Raw genomic sequence first — 15,943 nt, 5'->3', positions numbered from 1 at the left:
AGCCATGCCTTCTTGGCTTTGCCAGACTCAACACAGCTGGTTGCAGCCCTCTGTCTCCTTTTGAAAGCCTGCTTTTCCTCCCTCGTTCTCAGGTCCCCTTTTGCAGGTATGCAGTCTCACAAAAGAAAAGACTCAGGAGAAAGGCCAAGGGTCATTGGATTGACGTTCGAGAGAGAAACAGAGTTAGCTGGGACTGCAACTGTTGAAGGGAGGGGGTTAAAATAAAGTCATGGTTTGAGTTGCAAGTAAAGCAGGTATGCTCTACAGTGGAAGTCTGCAGACAGCTGCACAAGTAGATGGTCTTCAGAAAGAATGGGTGAGGCTGGGCTCGGTGGTGCACAATCCCAGCTCTTGGGAAGCAGAGACAAACAAATCTCTGGGTGCAAGACTAGCCTGGGCTACATAGACCATGTCTCAAAACAAAACAAAAAGGCATAGAGAATGGGTGGTCAAGCAGGCTTTACCCAGACAGACAGAAGGAAAGCTACACTTTTGTGTCTGGGTGCACACAGATGTATTTGCATATGCTGGCCTGCAGGTATGTGGAACACAGAGTGGCGTGGGGGTCTTCTGGCCCTGTCCACCTTATTATCTTAGGACCTTTTACTGATTCTGAAGCTCACTGTTTCATCTTGAATGGCTGGCCAGAAGCTGCAGGAATAACCCGCCTGTTTCTGCTCCCCACCCCCCAACACAGACACACCGCTGTACCCTGTTTCTATGTGGGTGCTGAAGATCCCCAACTTAGGTCCTTATGCTTACACAGCAACCATTTTATCCACTGGACCATCTCTCAGCCTCAAAATCTATAAATATAAATATACTATTTTTAATTATGTGTATTTATGCATGAGTGAAGGGCCCACAGACGTCAAAGGTATCACATTCCCCTGGAGTTGGAGTTACAGGCAGCTGTGAGGCGTCATGTGGGGGCTGGGAACCTGGGTCCTCTGTAAGAGCCGAGTTCGATTTAGCCACTCAGCCACTAACAGCCCTAACTTGACACTAAGCAGGCAGGCTTAGAAGTAAGGATCTGGGGCCAGCAAGCTGGTTCGGCAGGTAAAGTGCCTGTTGCCAAGCCTGATAACCTAGGCCCTAGCCTCAGGTCCCACACAGTGGAAGAAGAGAAAAGTCCAACTGAAGCCGTCTTCTGACCTGCACACGTACACACAATAAATAAACGAATAAAAGCTTAAAACAATTCTGTAAGCAATCTGCCACAGAAGGGGTGTGTGTGCATTAGGAGATAATCATTCTCCCGCTTCTGTAACATGTCTTCAGGAATATCACCTTTCGGGCTAGTCTGTCCAGTGATTGACAGGCTCTTGGATTAACTTTTTTTTTTTTTTTTTTTTTTTTTGAGATAGGGTTTCTCTGTAGCCCTGGCTGTCCTTGAACTCACTCTGTAGACCAGGCTGACCTCAAACTTACAGAGATCCACCTGCCTCTGCCTCCCGAGTGAGTAAAAGAGAAACCAGTAGTATGTTTGGTGGGCAGTTTAGCCTGCTGTTGGTTTTCTGAGGTGAGGGTAGAGGGAGAAGGTCTCATACAGCCCAGGATGACCTTCAAGGTCTGATCTTCCTCCACCTCCGGGTTCTAGGTGAGTACGGAGGTCCTGCTGGGATTTCTATATTGCTGACTCCTTGAACTGGACAGGGAGGTGAGGAGAGTGGTACAAGTAGAAATGGTTATGGTAAAGAAAGCATTTGCAAGGGAGGAAGTGGACTAGACTGGGGAGAAAGGTCCGCAGCTTGGTGGTCCCTGTGCCCCGTCCGCTGGAGCCTTTGCAGGTCCTTTGTAAAGTGCTCGTTTTGTACATCAGGACAGGTTGGCCTTGACAGGGAGTATTTTCAGTCTGGTGTCTCAATGTGGCTTTGTTTGTTTTCTTGGTGTGTGTGGGGAGGGTGGTTAACAGTTTCTCTGCATAACAGTTCTGGCTCTCCTAGAACTCGCTCTGTAGACCAGGCTGGCCTGGAACTCACTGAGATTTACCTGCCTCTGTGTCCCCATTTGCTGGAGTACATGTGTCACCACTGTGGAGCTTAATGTGGGCTGTTTTTATTTTTGGTTTGGGATTTTGTTTGTTGTTTGCCTGCTCGCCTTTTGAGACAGCGTTTCTCTGTGTAGGCTTGGCTGTCCTCGAGCTCTGTAGACCAGCTGGCCTCGAACTCAGAGATTTGCCTGCCTCTGCCTCCCAAATGCTGGGATTAAAGGCGTCTGCCACCACTGCTAACATTAATTTCACCCTTTGCCCTACTTTCCTGCAATAACTATGAAGCCATGATCCCAGACATCTTTTGCATGGTGATGAAGGACAATGATCCATAAACATTTTTTTTTTAATTTTACGTGTATGAATGTTTTGACTGCGTATACTTAATGGGTATTTTGCCTGATTATATGTCTGTGCACTGCTTACATGCCTGGTGCCCACAGGCCAGAAGAGGGTGTCAGATCCCCAAGAGGAGTTACAAATGGTGTGAGCTACCATATGGGACCTGGAAATTGAACCCAGGTCCTCTGGAAGAGCAAGCAGCCAGTGCTCTTAGTGACTGAGCCACCCCTCCAGCTCAAGGACTGTTTAAAATCTCTTTCTAAGGCTGCTGGAGAGATGGCACACAGGTTAAGAGCAATGACTGTTCTTCCAAAATTCCTGGGTTCAATTTCCAGCAAACCACCTATAAAGAGATCCGGTGTCCTCTTCTGACATGTCGGTATACATGTAGGCAGCATGCTGTATAAAAAATAAGTCTTAAAAATTTTAAAGGAAGAATTCAATGGTGGAATAAGTTAAAAGCAAAAGAGTATGATGATATAATCATTGAATATACGTATCATACCACCAATGCGTAAAGAAAAATGATGAAAACCAACATATAACTTAGAGATGGCTCAGTGGTTAAGACCACTGTCTGCTCTTCCAAAGGACCCGGGTTCAATTCCCAGCACCCACATGTCAGCTCACAACTGACTGTAACACCAATTCCAAGGGATCTGACACCTTCACACTAAAGCACATAAAAATTAAATTATTTTTTAAAAAGTTATAGCTACTGATAGATTTGTAAGTAGGGCCTATCTTTTTAAGAAGGTCAGACTTGAGCTGGAGAGAGGGCTCAGAGGTTAAAAGCACTGTCTGCTCTTCCTAGAGGTCCTGAGTTCAATTCCCAGAAACCATATGGTGGCTCACAACCATCTATAATGAGATCTTCTGGCATGCAGGTGCACATGCAAACAGAACACTGTATACATAATAAATAAATAAATGAAAGGTCAGACTTATTTTCTTTAAAGAGAAAGTTCATTAGTTCACGGGTATAAGTGGCCTTTTTCCTAAGATGTCCTTGAAGCTATGGAGACTCGGGCAGTTCTTCCTTTAGGGAATAGCACAGAGTTCTTTTAGTCTGGGTGGAACTGCCTCCATTTACCTTGAGAAGCTGTCGGCAGACATCAGAAGATGTTTATATCTTTGACAATGGAACATTTGATTAAATCCAACTGTCTACCATCATTGTCATAGCCACTGTAGCTTATAGGGATCCTAGGTGTCCACACACTACAGAATCTGCCTGCAGAAGGAAGCTATCGGTCTAGGAATGTCCTCTAACTTTTAGGTGAGGGTCCCCAGTGTTAGTCTTGTTGTTGGGCAGTGTATAGGGCAGTTCTCAGGGCAGAGGCAAACAACTCCGTGGCTAATTAGCATTCCACTAACACGGGTCACTACACAGGTTCATTTAGTAAGGGGCCTCCTCCTCCTCCTCCTCCTCCTCCTCCCCCCCCCCCCCCCCCCACTCCAGAGTTTGTGAACTGCTGTGGATCAGATCCAAGGCCGGAATGAGCCTCCTGGCTTCACACCCCCAATAGCATGGGTTTGCAAGTGGTAAGGAACTACCAGAGGCCTTTCCTGCGTCTTAACCCGCCCAGCAGTCCATTAGATCTTCCTTTTTCCTGTCTCCCATTCTACAGAAGAGGAAGTCACAGCACCTAAGAGGGCAAAGGGCTTTCCTGAGGCTACATAGTCCACCAAAGACAGCAATGAAGGGCTGGGCCATGCATTCTTTTTGTTCCTCCATCCCCTGCCCCTCCCCATGACCTCCTCTATGGGGCGGCAGCATCTGGGCTCTCCCTGATGCATTATTCAGCTCCCTGGAGTTGGCCCACTCCTGTTACACACTGGCCACAGCCCTGGGCACCTGCCTCTCACTTCCAGTTCCTCTCCAAGGTGCTGTGGTGGGTTGTGAGTATCCTATCCTGGCCTCTGGAGACCTGACTCCACTTTGGGCCCGTGCAAGGTGTCCAGGGCAGATGACATCTTCCTCTGGAGATTAATGTCCTGCTCTGTAAAGCTTAGCCAGCTGGGACACAGGAGGGCTTGGCCAGAGGCACCAAGTTGTTGCCATGGTGACTCTAAAGCCAGCCTGCTGCCCCAGCACAGGCCTCCCAGTCTACCCACACTAGAAAACAACACCCAAGCACTTTCCACCACCTCTCAAAGGTGAAACCCAAGGCTGGTCTAGAGGATGAATTATGGATCCTTCCTCTCCATGCCACCCAGTCAGTCCCAGCTGCTCAGTCACTGAGGAGAGACTGTAGGTCCTGCAGCACGCGAGAAGATCTAGCCAGTCTCAAAGCAGTGTCTCCAAGTCCCTGAACGTGTGACACCTGCCCCAGGCCCATCGGACACAGAGGCCACCATGGCGAAAGAGGAAGATGAGGAGAAGAAAGCTAAGAAAGGAAAAAAGGGTAAGAAGGCCCCGGAGCCTGAGAAACCCAAACGGAGCCTAAAGGGCACATCTCGGCTGTTCATGGGCTTCCGAGACCGCACGCCCAAGATCTCCAAGAAGGGTCAGTTCCGGAGTGCGTCAGCCTTCTTCTGGGGCCTCCACACTGGCCCACAGAAGACCAAACGCAAGAAGAAGGCCCGTACTGTTCTCAAGTCCACATCCAAGCTCATGACGCAGATGCGTGTGGGCAAAAAGAAGCGGGCGATGAAGGGGAAGAAGCCCTCGTTCATGGTGATCCGCTTCCCGGGACGGCGTGGCTACGGCCGCCTGAAGCCTCGTGCCCAGTCGCTTAGCAAGGCGTCCACAGCTATTAACTGGCTGACCAAGAAGTTCCTCCTCAAGAAGGCCGAGGAGTCGGGCAGCCAGCAGGCCACCGTGGACGCCTGGCTCCAGGGCTCAAGCTCGCGCGTGGGCTCCCGGAAGCTGCCCTTCCCTTCCGGCGCTGAGATCCTGCGGCACGGAGGCCGGCTCCGCAGGTTCCCCCGCAGCCACAGCATCTACTCCTCCGGGGAGCCCGTGGGCTTCCTTCCCTTTGAGGACGAGGCCCCGTTCCGGCATGCACGCTCCCGCAAGTCCCTGTATGGGCTCGAGGGCTTCCAGGACCTGGGTGAATACTATGATTACCACCGGGAGGGCGACGACTATTACGACCAGCAGTCGCTGCACCGCTACGAGGAGCAGGAGCCTTCCTGGGCTGGCTTCGGGGCCTACAGCCCAGCCTGGCCACCCTATGATGATTACGGGTACCCATCCGGAGACCCGTACAGCTACTACCACCCCGACTACTACGACACCCTGTACCCCGGCTACGGCTACGGCTATGACGATTTTGAGCCCCCATATGCGCCCCCCTCGGGGTATTCATCTCCTTACAGCTACCATGACAGCTTTGAGGATGAGGCCTACCCATACAGCTACTACCTGGATCCCTATGCCCCTCACCACGTGCCGTACCCACCCTACGACTTTCCGTATGACACCCCTTATGATGTACCCTACTTTGATCCCTATGGGGTTCCCTATGCTGAAGGCGTCTATGGCGGTGGGGCCGAGGCCATCTACCCCCCCGGGGTGCCCTATGTATATCCAGAAGAGCCAGCTCTCATGTACCCCTGGGTGCCCCCACCCATATTGTCACCCCACAACCCGTATGCCCACCCCATGGATGACATTGCGGAGCTGGAGGAGCCTGAGGAAGTGGGGGGAGAACGGCAGAGCACCTCCTTCCGCCTGCCCAGTGCCTCCTTTTTCGAGCAGCAAGGCATGGACAAGCCGGCCAGATCCAAGCTGTCCCTCATCCGGAAGTTCCGCCTCTTCCCGAGGCCTCAGGTGAAGCTGTTCGGGAAGGAGAAGCTGGAGGTGCCCCTGCCACCCTCCCTCGACATTCCTCTGCCTCTAGGGGATGCAGAGGGAGAGGAGGAAGAGGAGGAGATGCCTCCAGTGCCCGCCATTCCTTATACCCACCCTTACTGGAGCTTCCTCACGCCACGCCAGCGAAACCTGCAGCGGGCCCTGTCAGCCTTCCGTGCCCGCCAAGGCCTAGGCTTTGGGCCTGACTTTGGCCACCCAACACCACGGCCAGCCACCTCACTGGCACGGTTCCTAAAAAAGACACTGTCAGAAAAGAAGCCCATTCCACGACTCAGGAGCAGCCAGAAGGCCCGAGGGGGGCGGCCCCAAGTCAGGGAGGCAGCCTATAAACGCTTTGGCTACAAGCTGGCCGGCATGGACCCCGATCGGCCCAACACGCCCATCGTGCTGAGGCGCAGTCAGCCTCAGGCTCGCAACAACAACAACTCCCACGGCCCGCCCTCACCCAGGCTGGCACCACGAACCCTTACCCACTGGAGCGCGCTCATCTCCCCTCCAGTGCCGGGGCCTTCTTCCAGCTCCGGGTCACCACGGGCCCCGCCCTTCTCGCCCAACCTGTCCAGGCCTCCAAGGCTGGCTTCCCCCTACAGCTCACCCTACGGCTCCCTCCGCCGACATCCGCCACCTTGGGCTGCCCCAGCTCATGTGCCCTTTACACCCCAAGCAAATTGGTGGGGCTTTGCTGAGCCCCCTCGAACCAGCCCTGAGGTTGCCCCTGACCTTCTGGCCTTTCCTGTACCCCAGCCCTCATTCAGGGCCTCCCGAAGTCGGGGGCCAGCTTTTGGCTTCCCTAGAGCTTCCCTGATAGGGTCAAGGAGAAGGCCCCATCTGCCCTCACCCCAGCACTCTCTTAGGAGCCTGCCAGGCCAGGGTTACCATTCGCCACTGGGGCCCTTGTCGCCTCAGTTATCCCAGCGAAGGGGCCCCTTCCAGCCACCCTTCCCACCCCCTCCTCGCAGGCCTCACTCGCTTCGGGAGACTTTCCCCCCTCGTCGAGCCTCCAGGCGCCTGGGCCCACACTACTCACCAGTGCTAGGTTCTCCACGACCACCCTCACCGCCTCCACCCCTGAGCCACGGCCCACGGCACCGGTCCCTCAACCTGCCCTCCCGCCTTCCACGGACCTGGCGGCGCCTCAGCGAACCACCGACCCGGGCTGTGAAGCCCTGGGTACATAGGGCCTACCACCCACCACCCAGTACTGGGCCCTGGGGCCCAACCACGGGGTCGTTGGAGCAGCAAGAGAACCAGCGTGAACTGGACGACTCCGAGACACCCTGGACAGTGCCCCCACTGGCCCCCAGCTGGGATGTGGAAATGCCTCCTACACAGCGCCCACCTTCTCCGTGGCCAGACGGTGTAGGCAGCCTTAGAGGCTTCCCCAGGCCCCCTCCAGTGCCTGAAAACCCGTTGCTGGAGCACGTGAGCCCTGCACATGAACCACAGCCTGAGGACCAGGCCTCCAATTTAACTGGTATCTTCCTGGGCCAACACCACGAACCAGGGCCTGGGCATCTCACTGAGTCAGCCAGCCCCAGCTTGGAGAATCCTGAAGAAGTGGTCACCCCAGGGGACCCTCCGCCACCAGCTGAGCCTGAGACCCTGAACCCAGAACCTCCCAAGGAAAATGAGGGCTCAGAGGGGAAGGCTTTACGAGCCAGTGCCTCATACCCACTGGTCACATGTAAGCAGACAAGGGCTACGTGGCCACCATGGCGCCGCTGGAAGACACTGTCTAGGGCCCCAGCTCCCTTGGGCCCCACCAGAGCCCCAGGGTCTTTGCTCAAGGCTGGTGAGCAGCCTAAGGCTGCACCAGGGCGGTTTGCCATCGTCATGCCTCAGGTGCGAGGGCTGAGCTCGTTCCAGCAAAAAAAGCCCGCTCCTCTGCAGCCTCCGGAGCGTCCAGACCAAGACCTAGAGCATGGCCCAGGGCCCCAAACCTGTAGTCTACGCTGGCCCCACCTTTGCCCCCCAGCAGATGCCCACTGCCCCTGGCCACGAGTTCATACCCACTCTTTTCAGTCCCATCTCCTGGGCTGTGGAGGTGACTACCTGTCCCACAAGGGCCCCTGGAAAAAGATTGGCTCCCAAAGCTTCCAGAACAAGGTATGAAGGCACAAGTCAGAGGGTGGGGTTGGCAGTTCTGGTCTAGGAGCCAGAATGGGAGGTGGCCTGAGGAGTCATGGGTGGCCTTGGTTAAGTGGCAGGCTACATGGACCTCCATCTCCCCTTTGAAGTGGGGGAGGGGCTGGACTGACTGGACCTTGCAGGGCATCCATCTGAGGGAGGAACAGAGGAGTGCTCAGCATAGACAGGCCCTAGATGAAGGGAGCAGTATGTGGATGGAGGCACAGGAGCCTACTTTCTGACTTGCTTGTTGCCGAGCAGGGGAAACTGAGGCCCAGAAGCCTGTAGTCTGTGGGGTATAGGCAGGCAGCCTGTCTCAGGGAGCCCTAGTCCATGACTGGCTGCCACATACGTGGTGGAAGGTGAGCTGGATGCTAGGTGGCCCTTGGAGGAGGTGGGTGATCACCCTAGCCTCCCTGGAGACACCTAGAATGGGCGGGGCAAGATGTGATAGGCGGTACTCTGCCCCTCTGCAGACCGTGCCCCGCAGGGCGGGCAGCAGGCTGGCTCGGCAATGGCAACGGGGGCAGCCTGGCTGCTGGGGGGACCCTGGCCCCGACGACGGGTGCCCCGTGCTGTGTGGGCGGCAGCATTACGGGAGCGGGGCACAGGGTGCCCAGGGGTGCGGGGCAAGGATGCCTGGGCCCTCCTCACCCTGGAATACGTGAGTGGCTGAATTATTCAGGGTCTGTGGCCGCTGGCAAGCACGTGAGCAGATGGGTGGGCTGGAGGCCAGGGCCGGGAGGGTTGATACCGGCTGCGCCCTACTTAACAGAGCGAGGGCGCGCAGGACGCAGGCCCTCTTGTATCCTCTTTCCTTGCCTAGGGGAGGGTGCCCCGGGGTGCAAGGCCAAGGCTGCACGTGTGTGTGCTCACAGTTACACAGAGCCTTGCAGGTCCTTGCAGTGAACGTGCATGGGTGACTAACCCCAGGAGAGCAGGCACGTGACCAGTCTGAGCAGACGTGGCAGCCACGGAGGTGCGCGCTCTCAAAGGTGTACCCTTTGAGCGAGCACATACCTAGGCACACATAATGGGTACTATGACGATCCCTCAGCCCCAAGCTGACATCAGGGCTCCCACACTCAGGATCCTTAAGGTGAGAGGACCCTGGCAGCTGCCCACAGGCACATGCCAAGTTCGCCTTGAGAGCACCTAAGTGTCCGCCCTCAGCCAAGCACGTGGACCTGCGCATAGCCACAGCATCCTGAGACCACAGATACGCATGCGAGCTGTGAGACCCGCAGGGCCGCTCCAGGAGGTGCATGCGCAGTATCTACACACTTACCCTAGGCAGGAGCTGGGTCCATCCTGGGACAAACCTCCACCTTTGCCTCACGCGTTGACACGCAAATGCCCATTTTAAGCCGTCACACAAGCCTGTGGGGAGCAGGGTAGGGACGCTGAGAGGACAGAAGTAGGAAGGGGGCCGACTCGTGTGTGTGGTAGTGAACATGTCTGTGTGTGCTCAATCCCCAGCAGGACACTTGTGGCTCACAGGCACGCTCACCCAGGATGCTTTACACACAGACCTATGTGCACTCTCAGGCAGGGAGGCCAAAAGACTTCCGGTATCTAATCTTAAAGCTCCGCTCTGACAGTGGGAACAGGAGCCTGGTGAGTCCAAGCCGGGGTCTACCCAGGCCTCCAGTTTGTGCCCCACCCCTCTCTCACAGATGCACTCCATCCGCAACCTGCCCTCCGTGCGGTCCCGCCAGCAGCGCAGGGAAGACGGTGTGGAGGACATGACCCAGCTGGAGTAAGTGGGCAGGGCGAGGAAGGAGTCCTGGTAGGGATCCCTATACTCCCAGCCTCGGTGCCAGGCTGTCTGCCGCCCTGGACATTTCCAGAGCCTCAGTTTCCCCGTTTGCAAGGGGTGTCATCAAGTGTCACAGAAGCCGGACATGTACAAGTCAACGCTCTGTGACTTAGACAGTCATTGGTTCAGATCCCAGCCATCCCACTGACTAGCTAGGCAGCCGTGGACGTATCATTTCTCACCCTGCACCTCACTTTCTCATCCGAGAGATATGAGCAGCGGCTGTGAAAATGCCGGCAGGTGTTTGGAATCCCTAAAGCTCTCCAACCACGGTAATCCAGCCTTAGGTGTTCGGCCCCAGTGTCCACCAGGGTCCCAGAAAGTGGGTGTGATGTTTGCCACTCCATTGGACAGATGAAGAAACTGAGGCACAAGATGAACTATCTTGCCCAAGACCCATAGCTAGTCAGTGGCAGAAATGAGCTTGATTCCAGACACATTTGACCAAGACACCATGCCAATAGGGGGGAGTCTGTGCCAGGCTGGGGATCCTCACATTCCCTTCATGTCCTTCCAGAGACCTCCAAGAGACCACTGTGCTATCCAACCTAAAGACCAGATTTGAACGAAACCTCATCTATGTAAGTCTGGGGCTTGCTGACCCAAAGACCTGATTGGATTCTAGACTAGATGTCGTTAAAAGATGGAAGAGAATCTGCGACCCCAGAGCTACAAGGACTGCCTCATAGCTGGTCAGAAGTGGCCTGGAGCCACTTCCAAAAGCCATGTATACCTGTAAGGGCTTTCATGGCTTCAGGACACATGGGCTCCCTGCTTCCCAGTTCTAGACTGTGGTGGCTTACCTTGGCATGGGACAGAAATGCCTGCAGCCTGGGCCTGACCGTGAATAAATGAGGTGGGCAGGAGGTTACATCTTGGCCTGATTGAGGCCACAGTCACACCTTCAGCCTGTGCAGAGCTTGAGTCTCCATTAGAGCACAGTCCCTCTTGGGCTACGTAGGGCTAGACAATGCAGCAGGGCAGCCAGACATATGTCCCATTGGAAAGGGACTCCTTGCTCAAAAGCATGAAGAGGGGACCACAGACGGCCGTGTCAACCATGGCACTGATGTCATTGTCTATCAGCAGACCTATATCGGCAGCATTCTGGTGTCGGTGAACCCATACCAAATGTTTTCCATCTATGGGCCAGAGCAGGTGCAGCAGTACAGTGGGCGTGCCCTGGGAGAGAATCCCCCGTGAGTATCTATGGGATGGGAATGGGGTTGGCCTGAGGTGTTCCAGGTCCGTTTCCGATCTTGGGGAGCCCCTGGATGCCTTTCAGCCACGAGTTAGAGTGGGTAGACGCAGGCAACCCGCCACTCAGCTCGGTCTCCCGCCAGGCATGGCACAGTCCCCTCTGGAGGCCACTGTGGCTCTCACCAAGGGGGAAGGGTGGGCAGCATTGGCTGCTTGGCTGGACAGAGTTACTCCCCCCAACCTCTGGCAGTCTTGGGTCTGTGGAAACTGACTGTCAGAGAGAGTGCCACGTAATGACCTATCTCACCAGGCACCTCTTTGCAATTGCTAATCTCGCCTTCGCCAAAATGCTTGATGCCAAACAGAACCAGTGTGTCATCATCAGGTGAGCCAGGCTGTGCTCGGATTGGGGACAAATAGGGACACCTTGGGTGTAGGTTTGCAGCCAGGCATCTAGATACAGGCCTAATGAGCCCCGGAAAGAGCGCTGGGTACCTCTGGCCCACTGCATGGCTCCTGGGTTGGAGTGGACATGGAGAGGGGGAGGAGTGCTGACATTCTGGCCCCGTGTTCGGCCAGTGGGGAGAGTGGCTCTGGAAAGACTGAAGCCACGAAGCTGATTCTCCGCTGCCTGGCTGCCATGAACCAGAGACGGGACGTCATGCAGCAGGTGAGACCCACCATCCAGCTAGCATGTGTTTGCCCTGTCTGCTTTGGATCCCAGCCCAGCACTCTCGCTGAGCGTGCCTCCACCTCCAAGAGACCAGGAGCTTGGATATGTACTTGGATGAAGGGAGCCTCGATTCCAGATAGGCCAGAAGGGCTGGCTCAACTCAGTCTTCTCTGTCTCCCATCTTCCCCAGGGAAGCTCCCGGGGACTAACAGGGAGGCCATTCTTAGTTTCCGGTCTCAGCCTGACCTTGTCTTTCTGGTTATGGCCCAGGATCACTGTAGTCTCATATCCAGATGCGGAACAGGTTCAAGGGTGGGCATAGCCTGAGGCAGAGGCAGCAGCAGACTCCAGGCTCGCTGGCCAGACACGAGAACACTAAATCCTGCAACCTGACACTTCTCTTGGAAACCCATCCATTCCCACAGTAAAGCTTTACCGAGGTCTTGCTGTGTTCTGGGCTCAGCGAGGAACAGAATGTCTCAAGACAGGACATTTGCAACTTTGTGGGAGTTACATTCTAGGGCAGGAGATGAAGAAGTAATTATGTATATTAGAGAGTCATATTCATATATGTTAAGGATTAAAAAAAAAAAAAAGGAAGAGAGCTAGGGGGCATCGTTATAAGCACGATGCAGTGATGAGGCCCTGAGCAGGTCTGAGAAGAGTGAGGAGACCAAGGAAAAATCTTGTGCAAAGGTGCAAGCAGGCCTAGGGATCCCACGGGACATCAGAATGACAACAAGGACTCCCAGCTCAGAGAAGCCAGGGGCCCAAGTGCTGGTGACTGGGGTGTCGGTATGCAAGGATGCATTCAGGGTCAAGGCAAAGCCAGCCTTGGACTTGACTGAAGGACCAGGCCACATCGTGAAGAGGACTAAACCAAGAGTGACCACGGGCAGCACAGGTGAAGAGGAACTGCTGGGGAAAGGTGCCCAGCAGGTGTCTACTCAGAAACGATGGGAACCCAGGGCTCGGGGGCGGGTAAAGCTCGGTGTCCAGGAAAACACAAGCTCTCAAAATCCCCAGCCCTAGGTCCACAGGAGTTAGCAAATGGCTACAATGCTGCAGGACCTCTTGGTGGTCGACCCAGGCCCTCTCCTCTCTAGGCAGTTTTCAGTTTCTTCTACACGGCTGGGAGAGAAGGGGGTTCCATGAGCGCCTCCTTGGGCCAGGTGTCTTCCGTATGCCCCCACAGAGCCCCTTAGCCTCCCTGGGAAATGGCGTCTGTGATGACTTACAGATTGGGAAGCTGAAGCCTGGGAAGAGAAATTACTTGCCCAGCGGGCCACCCTTCCCAAATGAGGTAACAGGGCAGGGATTTACATTCCATGGCAACAGGTGCGGAGGAGACAAGTGAGGATGTGTGACATGGGTCTGAGTTTCTGGGCCAGGCACACAGCATGAGGCCAGTGGACAGGTCAGATCTAGGGTCAGTTTTAGGCATGGCTGGATCTAGGGTCTTACCAATGGGCGCGCCCCATACATTCTGGCCGGCAAAATGGTGTTGTGGTACCTCCTTCATTTCAGAAAGTCCGTCTCGTGGAATAGCTTTGCTCACTCGTCTTCACTGGAACCGGTCTTTCTCCGCCTTCCAATGTTTATCCACCCTAGCCCATGTGATGCCCCCCCAACCCCAGTTTTCTGGCTTCATATCCTGTCCTGCGCTGGGCACCAGGAGCAGAGAAGAGGCCATGCAGCCTCTGGAACCTTCCAGGGACTCCCAGACTAAAAGACAGTATAGAACAATGCCCTGCTGAACTTGACCCTGAGCAACTGCAGGCAGCCCCGCCCTCTGCTGCTCTCTGTCGGGAGCTCTGCAGGTACTTGACTGAGGTGGATGTGAACAGATCAGCACTGCCACCACCCCGAGGTTCCAGGTGTCATGTCTGTGGGAACTGGGCCCCCTTCTCCCCAAAACTTCTTCCTGAAGATGTGACTTAACCAGAGACAACGCCTGGCTATTAATTATTGCATAATACTAATTAATATGTAATATACTTATGCATACAGTGTGTGTGTTCGCCAGGCACCCTGGGAACCCACTCTTCTTGGAGGCCATGGGCATCCTTCAGCACCTCTCTACATCCTGGTTTCTGAGTCTGAGACATCAATAATGTTAGCACCTATGTACAGAAGTACAGGGTACTTGTGTGAACAAAAATTAGGGTGTGGTGTCACAGACCTACTGTCCCAGGTACTGGAAAAGCTGAGATAGGTGGGTCGTGAACCCAAGGCTTGCCTGGGCTAAATAGTGAGATTCTGTCTCAAACTAAAATAATAATAACTAAAAGGTTGGGGATATGGCAGAGCATTTCCCTAGCCTGTGTGAGGCCTTGCAGTTCATAGCGAGCACTGGAAAAAAAAAAAAAAAAAAAAGCAGAGTAAGTGTCAAGGCAAAATGTCCGGGACACAGTAGGTACTTATAGGTGGCTGCCACCGTTAGCTATGGTCACCCTGGGTGGCTCTGCTCTCCTTGTTTGTTTTTTGTTTGTTTGTTTGTTTTCCAGAGCTGAGGACCGAACCCAGGGCCTTGCACTTGCTAGGCAAGCGCTCTACCACTGAGCTAAATCCCCAACCCCACTCTCCTTGTTTTTACAAACCATTTAGAGAATTTTTTGAGGACCTGCTGTGTATCCATTAGCCCCATACAGAGACAGGGACTCAGGTGTGCAAAGAGACAGATACCTGCTCATCCACAGAGCTGACAGCCTATAGGGACACAGATAATACCAGGGAAAAGTATCTGCTGAAGCGCTGAGTACCTTGAGCCTGCGGAGCTCCCTGAAAGAGGAGAAGCCTGCAGGCGCTTCCAGGCACACAGACCAGCAGGTGCCGCTGTCCTGAGACAGGGATGGATGTAGGGGGACTGATGAAGCAGTTGGGACACACTGAAGGGGGAGGAGCAATGAGACAAGGGCTGGGCTTGCAGGACTGTTGTTAGCCCTGATAAGGTAGGCACCACAGAATGGGGTGGGTTCCAGACTGCGCTGAGCTAACAGGAGAGATAAGAGCAAGGAAATGTCCAAGAGAAAACTGGAAGATGGATAGCAGGAGTCAGCTGGGGGTAGAAAGAACAGGGCATCGCTGAGCCCTGTTGCAGGCACACTGGCTGCAGGCTGCAACCCCAGGCCATGCTTTAGCCCCTTGACCTGGGGTCTTGGAGGCTCACAGGATTTGCAACAGGGACCTAAAAAGGCCCACCAGTTTCTCCACAGCCCAAGGCTCCTGGCTTCCTGGAGGGAGAGGTGTCTGGTCTTGTTAGTGAACCACTTTTGTTGTCTCTCATTCCCGCTCCGGCTTCACCAACATCTCTGAAGATAAAGGTATGTCGGGTGTGTGTCTGGACCACCGGCAGGATGGTTGGGGAGGGAGCACAGGGATTGGAGCTAAGCATGGGGCGGGGCCGCAAGGGACAGAGAGGAGACTGTAGTTCTGTAAGGAATCTCCTTCAAGTCACCTCTCCGGCCTCTGTTTGAGCATCTAGCGTCATGCCCTGAGCCCAGTGCCCATCTCTTCCCACCCTCTCCATCCTGGTCTAGATCCTGGAGGCAACCCCTCTCCTGGAGGCCTTTGGTAATGCCAAAACCGTCAGGAATGACAACTCCAGCCGCTTTGGGAAGTTTGTGGAAATCTTTCTAGAAGGGTGAGTAGGGCTGTGGCGGATGCCCAGAGACCTCAAGAGCCCTCTGTGGCCCACAGCAACACCCAGGGCTGAGTGGTCACCTCAGTCCCCAAGACCGGATCGTGCTTCCCTAGGGGTGTGATCTCTGGTGCCATAACCTCTCAGTACCTGCTGGAGAAGTCACGGATCGTGTTCCAGGTAGGCAGGCCACTGGCCTGGGCAGCACCAGCACTCAGAGCCTGGCTCGGGGCTGGGATGGTGAATTATGGGCAAGTATGCGTATACATGTGGACGTGGACGTGTGTGTGTGTGTGTGTGTGTGTGTGTGTGTGTGTGTGTGTGTGTGT

General features: G+C 54.7%; 1 protein-coding gene across 1 annotated transcript in view; it reads left to right on the top strand.

Annotated features, from left to right (window-relative positions):
- Positions 1 to 4,694: 4,694 nt before the first annotated feature.
- Positions 4,695 to 15,943, top strand: part of Myo15a (myosin XVA) — a gene marked incomplete in the record, with an annotated part of 48,517 nt that continues 37,268 nt past the window's right edge. Inside the window, 9 exon segments of the mRNA XM_055594383.1 lie at positions 4,695 to 8,261; positions 9,959 to 10,041; positions 10,619 to 10,682; positions 11,191 to 11,300; positions 11,612 to 11,686; positions 11,881 to 11,971; positions 15,292 to 15,297; positions 15,514 to 15,617; positions 15,731 to 15,794. Of these exon segments, the coding sequence (XP_055450358.1) occupies positions 4,695 to 8,261; positions 9,959 to 10,041; positions 10,619 to 10,682; positions 11,191 to 11,300; positions 11,612 to 11,686; positions 11,881 to 11,971; positions 15,292 to 15,297; positions 15,514 to 15,617; positions 15,731 to 15,794 (4,164 nt within the window).

Source organism: Psammomys obesus, unplaced genomic scaffold (assembly GCF_907164565.1).
Source record: "Psammomys obesus unplaced genomic scaffold, mPsaObe1.curated_primary_1811, whole genome shotgun sequence".
Classification (NCBI taxonomy): Eukaryota; Metazoa; Chordata; class Mammalia; order Rodentia; family Muridae; genus Psammomys; species Psammomys obesus.
Note: the sequence above shows the minus strand (reverse complement) of the source record. Positions and strands in the feature narration are given on the sequence as shown.